The 21,781-nt window shown below is 36.5% G+C and overlaps 1 protein-coding gene across 1 annotated transcript in view; it reads left to right on the plus strand.

Moving 5' to 3' along the window:
• The window catches only part of CSMD1 (CUB and Sushi multiple domains 1), a 1,821,295-nt gene that overhangs the window by 1,588,038 nt on the left and 211,476 nt on the right, over positions 1 to 21,781 (plus strand). Inside the window, exons 27-28 of the mRNA XM_059909813.1 lie at positions 9,264 to 9,455; positions 14,585 to 14,723. Coding sequence (XP_059765796.1) covers positions 9,264 to 9,455; positions 14,585 to 14,723 — 331 coding nt within the window. The remainder of the gene's footprint in view (positions 1 to 9,263; positions 9,456 to 14,584; positions 14,724 to 21,781) is intronic.

The raw sequence follows: 21,781 nt of genomic DNA on the forward strand, positions 1-21,781 counted from the left end.
AACTGCATAATCCTGTAACAGAAAACTCTCAAAAGTATACACACATATGCATACACATGTAATATTATATAATTTTTAGAACAGGCATCACAGAGGCACTGTTTTTCTGCCCATGAAAGAAAACATGGCTTGGGGCTAAGCCCCATCTTAACAGCTCTGTAAACAGGCATGTGCACAATTTTCATGGACTTAGGTTAAATTAGGGCACTGTACTTTTTACCACCCACAGTTTTGATGAGGACTGCTCTCAAAGGTAAGGAACACAAAAGCACTTTGATTTATCAATTTTTCCCAAATATAAGGGACTGCTATTATTTATTCTCAGTTCTAGAGATATATTGACTCTAGGGAAGTATTATGTGATAAATGACACAGTCTGCAGCTCTCAAATTAGATTTCCCCAACTCTTTGGCCTCCTGTTTCACACTACTCAATTCAAACTGACAAAAATAAGATTCTCCTGACACTTGCTTGGCAGGAAGGCGTGCAGATAGTGCAGTTTTGATTTAGAGTCAGGAAAAGATAGTAAACAGGTTAACTATCACTTGATCACACTAACGTTATGATACCAGATACTTGCATGGCTGCAACCACCTGAGGTTTCTGTAACATGTTGAAATTGTTAATCGTGCACTTATTATCAGTAAAGAATAGGTGGATTTGCAGAATGTTTAATGAAAAATGTGATAGTCATCTTTTTCTCTCCTCAAGTCTGTCTTGTGTCAGAACACAGATTTTTATCTTTCATACTTATTAAAAGCTGAGGATCAATTTAACAGTGGTGACTAATGGGATAGATGTTTAGAACAGGATCTGTGGAGGGTGAGGTTTTCATTTGATTGTGACTTTAGATATAAAGAAACTAAAATCTCTTTGGATAACTGAATGAAGGATTCTTCACTGTTATGAGGATGCAAAACATAGGATTTTATGATGCATTCAAAGTGTAAATATCTGTGTTACTAAATAGATATAAAGTGTTTTTAAAATAACTCTAAAGTCTAAAGTATTTTTAGATCTTCAGGAACAGACATACTTGGTTCCCCATAGATTCTATATTTGACATGATGAAAATAGAAGTGCTAATTAGTATTTTTTCTCAGAGCATTTGCAATTCCTTTATAAAGGAGGAAGTTAGCTTAGTTCCCAGTGCAGTCTTTGGAACTTAACTGACACAAGTGACTAAAGTACTGTTGTGAACACTAGTAGTCTGTCATATTTTTATGTCTTTTAAAAGTTTTCCAAGTGCATTCTCTTACATGGTCTAATTTTTACAACTATGTGGTTTGCAGATCTCAAAAATATAGTTTTATAACTAGCAAACAAATATTAGAACATTTATTTGCAAGAAATAGAAAAATTATTTGACTTACAGAAATTGCCTAAATTGGACATGTATTATATACCACTAATGTTCTCTTTCCAATAATTGATTATGAGACTCTTTGAAATCATTTTAAAAGTTAATTTAAAACAATTGAAACAAGTTAATTTAAAAAATCCAATGTTACACAGATGGAGGACTCAGATCTTACTATAAGCAACAGAAAAAGTATAAGGATGATTATTACAAAAAAATAAGTGACTCCTGAATTTGAAAATGAAAATCTGTAGGATGAGGGGATTTATTGTCTAGTTTAATAGCTGCAATATAAATAGCTCTTGAATTATTATATTTTGATTTAATTAGCATGAAATATGGGACTCAACTTTTTTTGCTTTAATGGAATTCACATTCCCTATTGTGCAGAATCAAAGTGATTGATTTATTTTGTTGCATATTGAAGTTTTTTTTTAATTGTAGAACTCAATTTACACTTACGTTTGATAGTCTACTATAATGACATATTTTCATAGCTATTAAGTGCTTATTCAGTACAAAGACCATGAAAGCAAATGTTCCACTTTTGAAACATTGTTACAGAGGATGCTTGAGTAACAGATCATAAAGGGTATTTAATGTTTTCGTATACTAACATCACTCTCTGTCTGCACAAGTGTTTTAATGCCTGTGGTCCCGCTGACAAACTAAAATCTTTCACGCCTTCCGAGGCTTCAGCGTTCCTGTCTGAGAAATCTTGGCCTTTAATTTGTTCCCTCTGGCCCCCAGTAATAGCATTAATGAAGCCTCTTGGTAAATAGTAATTGTGTTCATGAGAAAGGACTTTTCATTTGATTTAGTATTTTTTTATTCCGAAAGAAGGAGTCATTTTCCCCAGGAATGAGTGACAATATATAGTGTGCATCTTCAGATTTGCCAGTATATATCCATAATTTCACAATCCTGAAGCCCATGTTGCTTTCTGTCATGAAGGAACATGCAGAAATAACACGATTCCTGTGTTGAATCCTGATATTGTTTCATTCCTTTGAATTTTGAAATTAAACATGTGTATACACATACATTCATATAATAAAAAATAAAATATAAAATGATTTGTATTCATTGTATGCAATTCAAGTGAATACTGCAACTCAGACATATATTTGTGCATATATATATAAACCTTTATAATTAAACTTTTTCTTTAGAAGTACTTGTAAATTCACATGCCCTTGTGAGAAATAAAACAGAGAGATCCCGTGGACCCGTAGGAAGTCCCCCCCAGGGGTAACATCTTGCAAAACTAGAGCACAGATCACAGCCAGAATATCAACAGTGATCAGTCAATATGCAGAACATCCATCACCAAAAGGGTCCCTCAGGTTGTCCTTTTATAGCCACACCCACTTCCCTCCTGCCATCACCCCATCCTTAACCCTGGCAACCTCTAATCTGTTCTCCATTTACATAACTTTGCCATTCCAACAATGTTACATGAAAGGAATCCTGTAAGGTGTAGTTTCCCTTTTTTCACTCAGCGTAGTTCTGTGGAGATTCACTGGGGCTGTTGTGTGTCCCCTCAGTTTATTCCTTTGGGTTGCGGAGTAGCATTCCATAGACTGGATATACCAGCTTGTTTAGTCATTCATCCACTGAAGGACATCTAGGTTATTTCTAGCTTGGGACCATTATGAGTAAAGCTGCCATAAACATTCATGTACAAGTTTTTGTGTGAACATAAGTTTTCATTTATCTGGGATAAATGCCCAGAAGTGTAATTTCTGGGTTGAATGGCAGTTGAATGTTTAGATTTTAATGGCCAAATAATTTTCCAGAGCGGCTGTACCATCTTACGTTACCACCAACAATGCCTAAGTGATTCCTTTTCTCTGCATCCTCACCGTCATTTGATGTTGTCTCTATATGTGATATTATTAGCTGCACTAATAGGTATGTAGTGATATCTCTTTGCATTTCCCTAATGGCTAATGATTTTGAACATCTTTTCACATACTTATTTGCCATCTGTACATTCTCTTCAGTGACATGCTTTTTCATGCCTTTTGCCTGTTTTCTGGTTGGGTATTTTCATGTTTTTATTTTATTTTATTTTTTTGCATCTTCAACATTCTCAATATATTTTAGATACTAGTCCTTTGTCAGATATGTGGCTTTTAAACTTTTTCTCTTGGTCTTTAGCTTGTCTATTCATCCTATTAACAAAGTCTTTCTTGGAGAAAATTTTTTAAATTTTGATGAAGTTTATTAATTTTTGCTTTTTATAGAACATGCTGTTGTTGTCATGTCCTTGCCTAGCCTTAAATCCCAAAGATTTTCTCCTAAAAGTTTTTCTAAAAGTTTTATAGTTTTACCTTTGGTATTTAAATGTGATCAACTGTGAAATAACTTTTGGTTAAGATATGAGACTTGTGTCAAGGCTCTTTCCCCAGCACTGTGTGTTACTTTTGAAGCCCAGGAGAGGGATTTGTGCAATGTGCATTTGAGCAGCCAGCAGCTCTGCTCTTGATCTCGGAAGATCTCAGAAAACTCCATGTCTCCAGTTCCTGAAGCACTTTGTCATTGTCAGGAAGGAGAGGAGGAATGTCGACTGAATTAAGTGGAACTTGGTAGAATTCACACCTCCTTTCTTTAATTTGGAGTCTGGGATTGAGTGGAAGCACCCGTTGGATGACTTGAGGTTCCTCTTTTCTGTGTGTTTCCTGAACCTTTTCCAGCCACCGAAGCGCTGATGCACACGTGACAGAGTTCTGACGGCTGGTTCATGTCTATCCTGTCAAGTACAGTCAGTGACCTTCCAGAAGGAGATTTCCCTATTCAGTGCTATGATCTAACCCCAAAGAGCAACTTTTCAGAGAAAATGATAACCTGACCACGTGCATAAGGAGTTAATTCACTTTTCTTAACTCAAGGACATGAGAACTTAATATGCAGGTTAAGGTCTGACTATTAGATGTCTCTGCTTCTGATATGGAGCGCATTGGTGTCGCTTTATATGTTTTTCCATATACGTGGTAAGCATTCTCTCTGTGGAGGTTATGTTATGAAAGGGTGTTTTAAGATAATAAATGTACACTAAGCAAACTTTACTTCTATGAACTAGTAACGCAGTTGATAAATATACTTCTAAATGATGTTTAAAAAACATGCAGGGGCTTCCCTGGTGACACAGTAGTTAAGAATCCACCTGCCAATTCAGGGGACACGGATTTGAGCCCTGGTCCGGAAAGATCCCACATGCTGCAGAGCAACTAAGCCCGTGCGCCACAACTACTGAAGCCCCACGCCTAGAGCCCATGCTCCGCAAGAAGAGAAGCCACCGCAGTGAGAAGCCCGCGCACCACAACGAAGAGTAGTCCCCGCTCGCTGCAACCAGAGAAAGCCCGCAGGCAGCAACGAAGACCCAAAACAGCCAAAAACAAACAAATAAATAAATAAATTTATTTAAAAAAATAAAAGACATGCAAGGAGGACTTGATACATTTAATAGGACATGTCCCAAATGCACAATTTTTTAGAATAAAAAAAGAACACAACTTTGCATATTATTTTAATATGTATATATTCCATAAAGTCTCCAGTGTCAAAAATGACTTTATCCCATTGGAAATAAATTTGTGACCATTGCAATTCTTATGATACAATGGTTCTCCACCACCATTGCTGCCTCTTGCAAACAAAAACGTCAGGTCCGTGGCTCTCATGCTAAGTGGAGCACAGGTTCAGATCGCTCAAGCCCATCGAAACGGTTCTGGATTCAGAGACAAGGAGTAGCGATGTCCCTTAGATCCCACTGGGCCTGTGGAAGGTTCTTTATGACTTGAAATAGTCCAGGGAACCCCTGGGGAAATTGAAAAACACAATATCCATCACCTCAGGAATAGTATCTTCTTCTTCTAAGGTGAGAGAGGGATAAGACTGATGCAACTAAAAATATTGTTTTCCTTTTTATGGCAATAAACTGGAATGATTCAGTCACCAAAATCCCATTTGAAGAAAAAAACGTTTAAGAGAAAATTGAGTGCAAGAAACATGTGGCACGTAAAAGAAAACAATCATAAAAAGGAAATGAGTGCATGCCTCATCCATAACTTTGTATGACCCTGAAGGTGAAAAAGCAATTTCTGACCCCAAAGAAATGTCTTCGGTTGGGGGCTTTCATATTAGTCTCCAAATAACCTTTATTGCCTTTACCAGAAAACATCTTTCCACAATTTGTAACTAGGGGAAAATAAAATGACATTTATTTCAAACACCCAACCAATGTATTTCCCACTGCATTGTTTAAAATGGTTTTGTCTTCCCCTAAAGTCGTCTTATTGTTTTTGTATTTTTAATCCAATCTAGATTACCCTAAGAACTTTTTATTTTTATTTTATAACTTTTTAATGGCATACTCTATTATTATTATTATTACAGATATGCCAAATGAAAATTTGCTTTAGAAGTAGAAACTTCTTTCAAAACTGAATTAAACCTCATACCATTAAAGGACATATAACCCTTAGTACAAGCCTGTGTTTTATATACTGATACTCTGTGGATCTTTATTTGGAAGGGTTTGAAGAAATTTGTTGAGAAAAACATGCTCTGTGATAACATACATTTAGAATACACTGGATTAAACTTTTTTTTTTTTTTTTTTTTAGTTTCGTTACTGTAGGGTTTCTCTGAGCCTTTAATCCCTGATGTACAATGGGGATCTACAGGAGGGAGCTAGAGTATACAGTATTTGCCCATCTTGTTTGACCAAACACCTTTAATAACCTATAGAAAAGTGTTCTACAGAACACTTGTTTTTGCAAGGCTCATATGTCTGTTGAAATTCTTATTCATGTACAAAATCTGTGCATCTTTGTGTAAAGCTTCTTTATTGAGTAACGTGTGTTTTTGCTTTTAATGAATATTGAATAAAAATTCGGAAAGAGAAGTAATAAAACATATCTTTGTTTTAAAAATTACAATGAGACTTATCTATGATCTCCTTCGTTTTTCGTCTAAAGGTTTATTTTTAAATTATTTTAATACTACATACTTATTTATCATATAAATATTGCTATGGGTGTTTACTAAGAATACCACTGTTTAATAATAGACAATTAACTGTTTTAATACTATATATTTATTTTTTCATTATTTTAATGCTATATTAAATTAATTCTCACTTGGAAGTGAATGTGTCATCATCCATGTGCCTACTTGCTTGAGGAAAGAATGAAGTTTCTTTTGGGGATGTGAAATTCAGTCCAATGGACAAGATTGTAAATGTACAATAGGATTTGCTTATGTTTTTTTCTGGAGTCTAGAGAAATCTCAGCAAAGGTGGAGCACAGGTAGAGCTTAGATTCTTCAATTACTCAAATAGTAAACTCAAGATCGTTTGTAAAATACTAGTTCAGTGGAAGCAGCATTTTGTTGCCTAGGTGATGGCCATGATGGGCTATGATTCTGGTGACTGAATACTATAATTGCTGTTCTATATTATAAAACTTTGCGGCTTATGGGTGTGACACTTCTGAGTTTCTAACTAGAAGCTTTGTGTCCTTGGGTCCATTCTGCATTCTACTGCTGTCCTGGTCTTCGTTTGGGGAAATGTGCTTGCTTCCCACCCTGCATTCTAATCTTTGCAGCTGATGGGAGGAGAGTGGAAACTAAAAGGATCTTCCTCAGTGACTCTGATATGGCATTTCCTGCTCTCTTCCCATTGAAAAAACTACATGGAAGCCCAAATGCTTCCTTTCTTTTTGATATCTACTGAGAATTCTGCTTCCAAGTAAAATTCCCCTACTCAGAACACTACTACTAATAATAGTAACAAGGATGACAGGTGTGACAAGCCAGCCATCGTGCTGTGGGATCAAGACAGAACTGAAATGTCTGCAGTGTGCAGTGTTACAGTACAGTATGTTCTCTGGAAACACATCCACTGAAAAGATGTCAAAGGTGTTGGATACAATTATTTTTAGCCTTTTAAAATGTATCACTGAAACTGCAAGAATATGAGGAATCCTGAGAGTCACCAAAATAATGTGAAATGCAGAAAGGTCATGAAGTTCAGAAGTTGGCTTTGCCCTGGGAGCATCTATCAGTTGGTCCCTGGTGACACTGAGCTTCCATTTTGAGAGTCTGTGGGCTGAAAGAATAGGAAACAAGGTCTAAGATCTTTCCAATATTGGAAATGTAATTGGAGACCCTCATATACTGCTAGAACTCCAAAGGGGGGAGGTCCTACTCTCACTATAAGGGAGAATAGATAGATGGTAGAGATAGATAGCTAATAGATAGATAGATGATAGATAATAGATAGATAATAGATGATAGATAGATATAGATAGGTGATAGATAGATAATAGATGATAGATAATAGATGATAGATTAATAGATAATAGATGATAGATGATAGATACATGATAGATGATAGATAATAGATAGGAGAGAGACAAATATGGATATAGATATAGGTATAGAAACAGGCACAGATATAGACAACTCATAACCACAAGCAGGTTTCAAACTAGCTTATAGATAAATTCATGCCATTTCTGTGGTCCAAAATGCCTCGACAGAGATTTTTTTTATTAAAGAGGTAGAAGGCTTCTCGTGTTCCAGGCACATGGTAAAGTCAAATGAGAATCCCCTCTGGATAAACACACCTTCAAAAGAATTATTGCAAGTGAAGTTCCAAAAACAGAAGTGCAAATTCAAAACTCAGAGGCACCTTAGATTCCATGAGATATTGGAATGATTATCAGATCATACTGTAAGAGTTTAAAAAGTAAAAGAGAATAAAAATATGAGTAGGGAACAATATACTGTATAAATGGCTAAAGATATTTGAAAAATGCTAACTAACAGAAAAGCACAATGAAAGAAAGTTTAAAACTCAACAACATGATAAAATAATAAATTTGATGCAGATGGAGAGAATTTTGTGATAGGAAGATAGTCTAAAAAATTACCCAGAAAATAGAACGAAGATAAAAAAATGATTTAAAAATGAAAAGTTGAGACACAGAGGATAGAGACTTTTGTCAAATTTTAATTCATAAGAGAGGAACAGAGATAATAGGAGAGAACTGATATTTGACAAGATAGTGGCTTAATCCTCAGATTCAAAACTTCAAATGATTCCAAGCAGGGTTAATAAAAGGAGGTTCATACATATACATAATATTGCAAAACTTTTATTTCCTTAGAAATAAAGAAAATTCATACATAGACATCATATTGTGAAATGTTAGGACATCAAAGACAAAAAGATGATCTTAAAGTAGTTTCAGACTCTGAGATTAAGTAGGAAAACTGGAAGGCAGAAGAAGTGGGATAATTTCTTAACAGTATTGAGGGGAAAACAAGGACAACAACAACTATCCTAAACTATAAACTCGGTAAAAATATTCTTTAGGATTAAAGGAGAATTAAAAATATCTTTAAATAACTAAAGGTGTTTTTGGACCAAACAGTTTAAGAGAGTTTAGTTCAGCTTAGCTGGTTGTGAAGTGGGAATGCACTGACCAAAGGGAATTTATCCTATTATGTTTTCCTCAAGGTTCCTTGAGATTGGTATTCTTAAATTATTTAAATTGTGGCATGTATTTTCATTAAAATATTGTCAATGAGACGATCAAAGGGGAATGTGTGTGTATGTGCATAGCATGATACAGAAATCCTTAATATATTCCATAATTGGTTGAATTTTCATGAAGATTTTGCTAGAATCTGTTCAAAGGAGGCGTAATCAAGATGCATGCTATTGAATGTATTCCTGAGGGAAAAAAAAGCTTCTTTTCTTACGTTCATATGTGGACAAGTGATTCATTAACGCAGATCAAGAGCGCTTCAGCCCACAAGGGCTCTACGTCTATAAGAGTGCAGGGATCGTGTTTCCAGTCATTGATGTGATGTTGTCCCTTCTTTCTAGCATCCATCGCGTCTACCTGCAACGACCCAGGTATACCTCAAAATGGCACCCGCTATGGGGACAGCAGAGAGCCGGGAGATACCATCACCTTCCAGTGTGACCCTGGGTACCAGCTCCAAGGACAAGCTAAAATCACTTGTGTGCAGCTGAATAACCGATTCTTTTGGCAACCAGACCCTCCTACGTGCATAGGTATTGTGCAACAGAAAATAGAAATTTTATATTTGGCAAGGAATGCATGTTATCATTAAAATTGCTCTGTGAATGTATTATTCTTCAGAAGTATTTCTCAAGAGTTTCTTACATGCCCTCTGGTTCCCCGAGATTATATTGAAATTTTATTACAAACCTTTAAACTTCATTTTATTAGGTGAGGTAAAGGAAGTAGTTTACTTAATGTATGGTAATTGACATTTATCTAACATTTCCTATCCTTAAGAAATCTCGTAAAAATATGGATCAATCAAATTACTGTAATTTAAAATTCCGTGTGGCTGAAAATTCATAACTCTACCATTGTCGTTCTCATTTTTAATATAGAAACGTGCCCTTAAGCAAAACCTACTCAATAAAAAGTGTGTTCTCTTTTTAGAAGATTTTTTGTAATAGCAGTACATTTTTAATAGAATCCTAAAAACTAGAAATTACACTGTTTATGTCAATATAAAGATAAAAGGAGAGACTTCTTTCTAAAATTTACTAGAATTCTATAATTTGACCTTATTGAAGAGAGAACAATTCACGTGCAGACTTTAGTTTGAATAACCAATATCCAAGATAGTCTATCACAAATACGGTTTTAGGGCACGACATATTTATATATAAAATAGTAATTACATTAGATTGTCCCTTCACTCAATTAAATATTTTACCATAAATACCTCTGTATGGTATCCCATCTTAATTTTTAAAAGAAACTTAATTTTAATGAACTGTCACAGTGTAATTTGTACTTCCTTATAATCTGTTTGAAAAATATAAAATTGAATTAATCTGCAAAGAGAGGAAGTGATAATGAAGTGATATGCACAGAGTTAATGGGCCATTTTGCATCAGGTGACCTTGAGGGAATTTTGTGATTTAAAATGATTTTTATTGTCATAAGGGATTCTCAGTGGTCCTGTGGAGCTATAATATGCAACTCTTAACTTATTACAGAGTGCTTGCAGGATTCTGAAGACAGATGAGAATTGATAGCTCTTCTTATTAGCATGTTCAGCCCTGTCAGAAAGCTACCCTGTTTCTGCAGTGTTCTGTGCTGCACGTACATTTCGTGACTTTTGTGAGCACAGTCGCATTTTACCTCAAGCTGAGTCATCAGGAGATGTGCCAGATTTCTACGTGTTCCTTTTTTAAAGTGGAGTAATTACCTATAAATGCAACCATCATTTTAAACCATTCTTCTATTTTTAAATCAGGAGAGGCACATTTTTTTTCCAATTTGCATGAATTTAAGCTTATGGAGGAGTACATTAAAAAGCAATACAACTACCAGTCAGTCTCTTGAAGGTAATTTCTTGGTTGACATTCATATAAACCATTCATTGTGAAATTTGACCACCTTTCCAAATAATCTATAGTTTTTTGGGGGTCATCTCTTAGTTACCTAATTTTAATCAGCGACTAGATAAACCAGTTCTCAGCAACGAAAATCGGTAACACTTTATCTGTCTTGAATATCAGCTCCAAAAATAAGCCAAGATCACTCCCAGGCCCTTGAATATCAGTTCTGTTGGCAACAGAACCACCCACATACAGGTATTACATAACACAAACATGGAAAATACGTATTTGGGAATAAGTGAACAATATCTTTTTATCACATTGTAAACATATTTTGCCCCAGCAATGAGATTATGCCTCTGTACAATACTCATCCCTTAGAGCATGGCCATGTATTAGCACTCATCTACATTCTGTTCTGCTAATACGGACATTTTTTATTTTTATTTTTTTGCTTTTTTCTTATTAAACATAGTATGTTTTTGCAGAAGTTTTATAAGCTACAGTTAAGAAAAAAGAGGAAAAAAACAGTCACCTTTTTACCTGAAGGCAACTACTATTAGCATAAACATGCATAAGTAAGCTTCATAATTATTTTATGTATATATAATCTATTTTAAATTTTTTTTAAATGATAGCACCCTGAATGATTATTTTGTAAATTACACTTTTTACTTACTGGTACACGATGAGTATCTTTTGTGTTATTATGTATTTTTTACTAATTAAGTTTTATGCCTGCACAGTCTTTCTCTGTTTGGATCAGTATTGACCAATATTGATTCCACTAATCCCTCCTCAATGTACGGTTAGGTGTTTCAGCCTTTTCTCTTTCACGAAAATTGCTGACATGAACACTTGCTGCAAAACACATCCATGATTATTTATGAATGGCATATTTCTACAAACTTAGGTATTTCTGGAGTTTTCAAAACTTTTTCAGAAAGGTTGCACCAATTTACGTCACCGTCAGCATGACTGTTTATTTTTCCCAACTCAGAAAAGACACTTTATGTGATATTTCTTAATCTTATAATATGGGCAGGAAGTGAAGATTCCTTGGAGTTTCAATTGGCATTTTATATTAAAAATGAGGATGAACTGTTTTTAATTTCGTATTCTTATTGACCACTTGAATTTGCTCTTTCCTGTTGACTGGCTAATTTCTTTTTTCCGTTTTATTCTTAGTGTATTTTTTCCTCCTATTTGCTGTTCTTTCCCATTCTCTCCCTTTTATAAAATCTCTTAACCACTCACCTGTTTATATGTTACTTATATTCTCACCAGCTTGTCATTTGCTGCTAATCTGCCTTGTCATTTGCTGCTTATCTGCCCTGTGATTTGCTGCTAATCTGCCCTGTAATTTGCTTGGATGCCTCACTTCTTTCACTTCACAAAGGACTCCAGCGATGGAGGCACCTCCTTCTGGAACTGAGTCTTAAAAGACCGATTCTCTGGACCAGAAGACACTCAGTACTTTCTGATTCTGAGTAAAGTGTCCGTTGAACATCTCCACAGTTTCAGTTTTCTCATATAGCCCACAATACCTTTTGTCCAAGTTCAAATTCTAAAGAGCTCTGCAAAGCAAAAATGCATTCCAAGTTTGCAAAAACTTATTTGGTGGCACCATCCTGCCCTGATCTACAGGGTAACTATTTTGTGGCTATTTATCCCACTTAATGGTGTGAACATTGAAATGTTCTGGTGTGGAAATAGTAATGTGTCTAGTTAAACAGTACCGCTGCAAACCTTAGTGGATGAACGTGCTACCGTGTACGTCAGGAGGGTCCACCCTAAGGGTTTCAGATAAGGAACTGTGGATTGATATGAGTTTGTGGATTTTGTCTCTATGTCCATTCCCTCTGGAGAATTTCTAGAGCGTCTGAATTGCATTTTGTACTAAATGTAATCCTATCCAAAACATTTTGCAAGCTTTCTAATGAAAACCTGATGAAGCTAAAATGAAGAATTCCCCACCAAAGAGAGAACAAACCCAGCAAGACGGTCCTCCTTAATTCCACTTTAAGCCTTTAAATAACCTCATTTGAAAATGCCACCTGGGACCAGTATGAATAAGACAGGATCTGCCCTTTGTTTCTTTTCAATTAATATTTGAGTCTCATCCCTGAACTCTTCCTGCTGGTGGTACCCTTGTACCTGGTGCCCTGAATCTGTCATGTTTCTTCTTTTAAAACCTGAGTGGAGTAGCATAACCTGAGGCCCTCAGGTACCTCTTTCCCCACCTCAGCGCCACCTCTGCCGTTTGTCCAGGCTTCTCATACTCCAGGCTGTCAGCGTCTGCTCGGTTCCGGGGCAGGCCACGTCCTGTGAGAGCCGCTTAGCCGATTGTCTCCACATCATTTATTAAAATAAAACTGCATACTATGGAAAATGTGGTTTTAATCATTTTGAAGAAAGTTATATCGTATTGCTCTTGAGAGTATATCTGTAAGAACTTATTATAAATATTTCCTGTGATATTACTCAGAGTTTGCCTTAGATGAGACGGAAGTTATAACAAAGAATCTTGGGATTTGTTATATTTTTTCTTATGGAAAGTTAAGTTTTCAGGAATGTTAAGTGAGTATTTAAAGACACATCCATATCAGAAAATTATAAAGTGTGTAATCTTCATCTTATTTTCAAAAAAGTCCTTGTGTATGTGTGTGGAAATTATCAGCAATTAGCATATTTCCTTCTCTACTTATTTTTATCCCTGAATATATACATGATCAATGAAGTGAAATAAGGTATACAGTTTAGAGGGAACAGTATAATTTAATCAGGGTGATTTTTTAAGAACAACTTGGAGACAATTCACAATATTTGATATGAAGAACCTTAAACCTAGCATATTAATGTGAATTTTGCATTGTTTTAGTACCTTCCACAGCATGGAAGCTTTAACAGAAACGTTATCTACTAAATAAAGCAGTCCTAAACATTTTCAGGTTCAAGAATGAAGACTGTCTTGCCTATTAACAACAATAAACTACATAGTCGTTGCCTTAACTAATACAAATGTAAACACATGTAATTAAAAATTAATGACTGCAGAAACAAACTAAATTTATTACTATCATCTGAAGTGCTTCTTCCTGATAGTAACATTCTAAATAGTGTGATGAAATAATATTTTTAGGGGTTTAAGTTCCTGCTCAGCCTCCTCTTGGTCATCTATCCCCAGATATCACCGAAACTTTACCGTTAGTTTTGTTATTTTGAAATGTGGGGAAGATATCTGAGCCCTACGTATAGCAGGGGACTGTGAGAAATATACGAAATAACACGTATTCATTTATTCAACACATATTTCCTGCATACTTATTATGATCAAAAACTGTGCTAGGCTTAGAGTTACAAGAGTGAACAGAAGATGGATGATCATTACGCCACTGAAGCAAACTTCTTAGAATAAGTAAGCAATGACTTTGTGAACCATAAGAAATGACCAAAGAATTGACACAACCATAAAATGATATTCATGGGGATTTTTTTTTCCTGTGCAGGTTTGTTTTCATGTATTTATAGTGTGGAGGATTCAGGTAATCTGTTCAGTTTAACTGGGTAAAGTTTAAAATTATAGGAAGTAAATTTCATTTGTCAGCATTGAAAATCCTCCTTAAAAATGGAGTGGAATATTACATAAAATTTGGTAACAATCACATAAAAACATGTACAGACCTTCTGGGTCTTAAAATTTCCACTGGGTAGTTGTTTAAGAACCCAGTACGCAGTGTCTTCGATGAACCCTGTGCTGTCTCCTTTCACACTGACCAGCACCCTTCTCTCCCCTGAACCTTCCTCTCCTGTGACAGCGGCATGTGGTGGGAATCTGACCGGCCCGGCCGGCGTCATCCTGTCCCCCAACTACCCGCAGCCCTATCCTCCCGGGAAAGAGTGTGACTGGAGAATAAAGGTGAACCCAGACTTCGTCATCGCCTTGATATTCAAAAGGTACCATCTCTTATGGAATACCTCCTTTAAGTAGGACTTACTTATTTTTTTTTTAACATCTTTATTGGAGTATAATTGCTTTACAATGGTGTGTAAGTTTCTGCTTTATAACAGAGTGATTCAGTTATATGTATACATATGTTCCCATATCTCTTCCCTCTTGCGTCTCCCTCCCTCCCACCCTCCCTATCCCACCCCTCTAGGTGGTCACAGAGCACCGAGCTGATCTCCCTGTGCTATGCGGCTGCTTCCCACTAGCTAGCTATTTTACGTTTGGTAGTGTATATATGTCCATGCCACTCTCTCACTTTGTCCCAGCTTACCCTTCCCCCTCCCCATGTCCTCAAGTCCATTCTCTAGTAGGTCTGTGTCTTTATTCCCGTCTTGCCCCTAGGTTCTTCATGACCATTTTTTTTTTTTAAGATTCCATATATATGTGTTAACATACAGTATTTGTTTTTCTCTTTCTGACTTACTTCACTCTATATGACAGACTCTAGGTCCATCCACCTCACTACAAATAACTCAATTTTGTTTCTTTTTATGGCTGAGTAATATTCCATTGTATATATGTGCCACATCTTCTTTATCCATTCATCTGTCAATGGACACTTAGGTTGCTTCCATGTCCTGGCTATTGTAAATAGAGCTGCAGTGAACATTTTGGTATATGACTCTTTGAATTGTGATTTTCTCAGGGTATATGCCCAGTAGTGGGATTGCTGGGTCATATGGTAGTTCTATTTTTAATTTTTTAAGGAACCTCCATACTGTTCTCCATAGTGGCTGTATCAGTTTACATTCCCACTAACAGTGCAAGAGGGTTCCCTTTTCTCCACACCCTCTCCAGCATTAATTGTTTGTAGAATTTTTTTTTTTTTACCCATATTTATGGACTACTGTTTTATTTATTTATATAAATACATTTTGATTCTTGGTCTAGATGACCTAGACTTGCAGTTGATCCTGGTGGTAACCCAGATTTTTTTTTTTTTTTTTTCACACACACACACTGTATTTTATTTTTACAAGAGATAAATAGACTGACACCAAGCATTGTACATGGATGACCACAACAAAAGCAACAATGATTGCAATTACCAAACATGAAACACACTCATACTATGTCACAATATTGACATTCAGTCCAGTAATCCTCCACTGTAACAGCTCCTTTACTTTGCAGTGAAAACTGATTTGTATATTCTTTGCCTCTGAGTTCTTGTGGGATTTTTTTTTTTTTAATTCAGACAGAAAGTCACAAAAATTATACTCATCCTCATCAGTTCACTCAGTCCCATGTAATTAATTTTTTGTTTTTCATCTTGATCTTTTGTTAGCACTTTTATGAGTTCATCAGTTTTTCATTAGAGTTCTGAAAATCCTTATTCATTCAGTTCAGCAGTAGAGTCAGTTACCAGAAACCTGTACTTGTCAGAGTCTTTTCCATGAATTTCTTGAAGATGAAAGCCTTTTATAGGAACATATTTGCAAAAGCATCAGAGTACACCCAGAACTGTCTGTAAATGACAAAAGACTTAAAAATGACCACTGTTAAAGATTTGATGAAAGTTCATAATAATGCAGTTGACAAGAAAATTAGTTATTTCTGAGATACACATTTTAAAGTAATAACTAGGATTATCACTTATAACATTATACCAGAACATATAAGATTTTTAGAAATTTCATGTAATGTCTTGTTTGTAGAATTTTTGATGATGGCCATTCTGACTGGTGTGAGATGGTATCTCATTGTAGTTTCGATTTGCATTTCTCTAATGATTAATGATGTTGAGCGTTCTTTCACGTGTTTGTTGGCAATCTGTATATCTTCTTTGGAGAAAAGTCTATTTAGGTCTTCTGCCCATTTTTGGATTGGGTTGTTTGTTTCTTTGATATTGAGCTGCATGAGCTGCTTGTAAATTTTGGAGATTAATCCTTTGTCAGTTGCTTCATTTGCAAATATTTTCTCCCATTCTGAGGGTTATCTTTTCGTCATATGTTTTCCTTTGCTGTGCAAAAGCTTTTAAGTTTCATTAGGTCCCATTTGTTTATTTTTGTTTTTATTTCCATTTCTCTAGGAGGTGGGTCAAAAAGGATCTTGCTGTGATTTATGTCATGGAGTGTTCTGCCTATGTTTTCCTCTGAGAGTTTGATAGTGTCTGGCCTTACATTTAGGTCTTGAATCCATTTTGAGTTTATTTTTGTGTATGGTGTCAGGGAGTGTTCTAATTTCATTCTTTTACATGTAGCTGTCCAGTTTTCCCAGCACCACTTATTGAAGAGGCTGTCTTTTCTCCACTGTATATTCTTGCCTGCTTTATCAAAGATAAGGTGACCATATGTGCGTGGGTTTATCTCTGGGCTTTCTATCCTGTTCCATTGATCTATATTTCTGTGTTTGTGCCAGTACCATACTCTCTTGATTACTGTAGCTTTGTAGTGTAGTCTGCAGTCAGGGAGCCTGATTCCTCCAGCTCCGTTTTTCTTTCTCAAGATGGCTTTGGCTATTCGGGGTCTTTTGTGTTTTCCATACAGATTGTGAAATTTTTTGTTCTAGTTCTGTGAAAAATGCCAGTGGTACTTTGATAGGGATTACATTGAATCTGTAGATTGCTTTGGGTAGTATAGTCGTTTTCACAATGTTGATTCTTCCAATCTAAGAACATGGTATATCTCTCCATCTATTTGTATCATCTTTAATTTCTTTCATCAGTGTCTTATAATTTTCTGCATACAGGTCTTTTGTCCCTTAGGTAGGTTTATTCCTAGATATTTTATTCTTTTTGTTGCAATGGTAAATGGGAGTGTTTTCTTAATTTCACTTTCAGATTTTTCATCATTAGTGTGTAAGAATGCAAGTGATTTCTGTGCATTAATTTTGTATCCTGCTACTTTACCAAATTCATTGATGAGCTCTAGCAGTTTTCTGGTAGCATCTTTAGGATTCTCTATGTATAGTATGTCATCTGCAAACAGTGACAGCTTTACTTCTTCTTTTCTGATTTGGATTCCTTTTATTTCTTTTTCTTCTCTGATTGCTGTGGTTAAAACTTCCAAAACTATGTTAAATAATAGTGGTGAGAGTGGGCAACCTTGTCTTGTTGCTGATCTTAGTGGACATGGTTTCAGTTTTTCACCATTGAGAACGATGTTGGCTGTGGGTTTGTCATATATGGCCTTTATTATGTTGAGATAAGTTCCCTCTATGCCTACTTTCTGGAGGGTTTTTATCATAAATGGGTGTTGAATTTTGTCGAAAGCTTTCTCTGCATCTGTTGAGATGATCATATGGTTTTTCTCCTTCAATGTGTTAATATGGTTTATCACATTGATTGATTTGCATATATTGAAGAATCCTTGCATTCCTGGGATAAACCCCACTTGATCATGGTGTATGATCCTCTTAATGTGCTGTTGGATTCTGTTTGCAAGTATTTTGTTGAGGATTTTTGCATCTATGTTTATCAGTGATTTTGGCCTGTAGTTTTCTTTTTTTGTGACATCTTTGTCTGGTTTTGGTATCAGGGTGATGGTGGCCTCATAGAATGAGGAAGAGTTTGAGAAGGATAGGTATTAGCTCTTCTCTAACTGTTTGATAGAATTCGCCTGTGGAGCTCCTCTGGACTGACTTATTTATTTATTTATTTTTGGCTGCATTGGGTCTTTGTTGCTGTGTGCGGGCTTTCTCTAGTTGCGGCGAGTGGGCGCTACTCTTCATTGTGGTGCGTGGGCTTCTCATTGTGGTGGCTTCTCTTGTTGCAGAGCACGGGCTCTAGGCACGCGGGCTCAGTAGTTGTGGTTCGTGGGCTCTAGGTGCATAGGCTCAGTAGTTGTGGTGCATGGGCTTAGTTGCTCCGCGACATGTAGGATCTTCCCGGACCAGGGCTCGAACCTGTGTCCCCTGCACTGGCAGGTGGATTCTTTACCACTGCACCACCAGGGAAGTCCCTAATAAGACTTTAAATGTCATACCTAAAGATTACTTCATTTATCCCTTCAAGGGTCTTCAGTTTTACATCTAGCAAAGCCTGAGGTCTTGTGTCTAACAGGTACTACATCAGGCTGCATGACAAAAATGGAAATAGATTATTTTGCTTTTCAGCATTCTACTTGCGTTAGGATACACATGATGTGGCAAGAATTGCTTTTAAATACTACCTTGCACACAGTGTGTTCCACATGAGAGGGCTTAATTTACAGAATTTTCAAAGAAAAGCGATAATAAAGTGATACAGATATACTTACTATAATTTCTCATTGATGTCTAATATTTCTCTTAATGCGTGAGCACTAATTCATTTCCATAGTACATCCTGTCAGACATTCCCAAAGGTAGTATTGTTATTATCATTAAGATAGTCAAGACTTGGGGCTTCCCTGGTGGCGCAGTGGTTGAGAGTCTGCCTGCCAATACAGGGGACACGGGTTCGAGCCCTGGTCTGGGAAGATCCCACATGCCACGGAGCAACTAGGTCCGTGAGCCACAATTACTGAGCCTGCGCATCTGGAGCCTGTGCTCTGCAACAAGAGAGGCCGCGATAGTGAGAGGCTCACACATCGCGATGAAGAGTGGCCCCCGCTTGCCATAACTGGAGAAAGCCCTCGCACAGAAACGAAGACCCAACACAACCATAAATAAAAAATAAAAATAAATAAATTAAGGTAGTCAAGACTTGGTAGAACTCTGAAAACAAAAGTTCCCCAAATTTCATTACTGTAAAGTCTGATTTAATAAACAATTAGTCCTTTAAAAAAAATGCTAACTTCTTTCTGCTACACTAAATGATAAAAGTTCAAGTCATAATATAATATGATTATATTATAAATATAAATTCCATAGAACTCTCAAATTATTAATATATGGTATAAATAATTGAATTTTTCTAAATCCCATGATCTTTTCCAAATTCACATTATGATTTTTGAACTAAATGAAGTGGTATTTTAAAAGAGAAGTGGCTCTATATACTGTCCTATTGGTCTCTTCGCTCCCCAAGGCAAAGTGGTTTGATTAGATTTATTTCTCTGTCAGTTGAACAAGTTTCTTTTCTTGAGATGTTTGCATCAATATTTCAGGCCTGGTTTTGCTTATCTTCCTTCACTTTCTCCTCCTGATGAGATATGAGTCAGTATAATTTTAAACCTCTGTGATTCTGAATTTTAAGTAGTTTAATAAGCCATCATTTCCTGAATTTACTCAAGCTGCTATAAATTTACCAAATGATGAATACCTTATTATGCCACTCAGCTATTATACAAAAGCTGTGAACGTTTGCTGGTTATATTTTTGAATATCTTTATGGGTTTTGTTCATGCTAAATTCTAGTAGCGCCTTCCTTAAAACCAGGAGACACCTCTGCTACCAGGAGATTAAAAGTAAATTAACAATTAAAAGCCTTTTAGAGAACACAGAGCCTTTTCGTAGGAGTTTCCTACCTTCCCTTGGGTCACGGTGACTCATTATCAAGGTTGCCAAAGTGCAGTTCATAATAATATATAATATATAAGGCAGTTTTACACAAGAAGTTTTCTCACTTAATTTTGTGCACTTCCCTGGAAGATGGTTGACCTAGAAAATCTTCAAGTTTTCTTCCGACTCTAAGAGTTTGGAATCATTAGCTGACCCGGTGTCACAGAAAATCACATACCTGTGACATGTTCTAAGGAATGGACAACTTGTGTATGCTCAGGTGGGAGTTTTCCTGGGACCTCAGCTCCTAGATCTGCTTAGTAGAAAGAAGGAGGAAGCCAGAAGTACCAGATGGGAACAAGGATGCTCAAGGACCCAGTCAAAGAAGCTGGTGTTGATACAGGCTTCCCAGGATGCACTGTTTAAAGAGTGTGACTGCAGTCAGGTGTGGAGAGGGGAGGGGAGCCCGGCATTACTAACAAGGAAGGCAAAGAATGACATGACCTTGAGCACATATGAGCTTCAAGGCTCACCCTGGTACTCGGGGGGTCTTCGAGGAGGAGTGTTTTATCACAGGCTTCTATAGACTGTGGGGCTGATGCGACTCACACGTTGGAACTCAAATTAAATTTGGTTTAAAAGCATGGCCAGACTTTGGCCTATTACTGGGGCTTGTAGATCTGTGCATCTGGTATAGGTAGCAATAAGACAGGATTTAACCAAAGGAACTGTCATTAATTGTAAATATCACTTCAGACTTCTATGTGCGTGTGACGGCACATCCAAAAGGAGAGGGTAGTTAGAATATGTTTGTTTGTGCCTGATCATACTTCCATGTTCAAAAATAATCTATTGTAATAATTAGTTATGCCAATTATCAGGGGTACAGCATGACCAGAGTCTAATAACATCCTTGCAAACTATTCCAAATAAAATTGTTATTCCAACCAAATTCTGTTTGGTTGATGCAGTTCCTCTTGGCCTCTTTACTCACTCTTTAGTCACTCCAGTCTTTTACTTTTTCTTCATTTCTGACTTCAGGGAACTTGTCAGATAAACAGACTCTGAAACCTCTGACAAATTCCTTGAATAAATGTGTTCAGGACCTCACATGGGAGCGAGGGCACCTTGACAGGAAATGGGATGGCGCGATGCAGGTCCAGATGTCATACTAACATCGGGTCCTTGGTGGTCCCCCGTGCTACATCCTTCAGAATGCAGTGGGCAGCTTCTGGAAAGACCTTGGGTTCACGTTTTATCCCTTGAATATCCAGATAAACTAAAGCCACTTAAACAACAGCACATGTTCGTGATTATAAAACCTCCTGACTCTCTCCATCCCTGTATACAAATATGCTGTCAAGGGAAAGGAAAGAGAGTAGAAGCCGCATGGATCGGTCCACGTTAAAGACCCCAAAGGCCCTGATTTAGAGATGAAGGGACAGAGGAGGGCAAGTCAGAATGGATTACATCAATACCTCTGTCTAGTGTGTTTGTTTATTCTGATCCCACTGAGATCTTGGACATGTAGATGAAGTTCAATCTGTCACTTGAGAGGAGGTATATTTTTAAAGTTCCCAGACTATCATCATCCTTCTCATCATAAATGGCAGAGACATTTAAAGCTGCACCCCACTTGAGA

Source organism: Balaenoptera ricei, chromosome 21, assembly GCF_028023285.1.
Source record: "Balaenoptera ricei isolate mBalRic1 chromosome 21, mBalRic1.hap2, whole genome shotgun sequence".
In the NCBI taxonomy this organism is placed as follows: domain Eukaryota; kingdom Metazoa; phylum Chordata; class Mammalia; order Artiodactyla; family Balaenopteridae; genus Balaenoptera; species Balaenoptera ricei.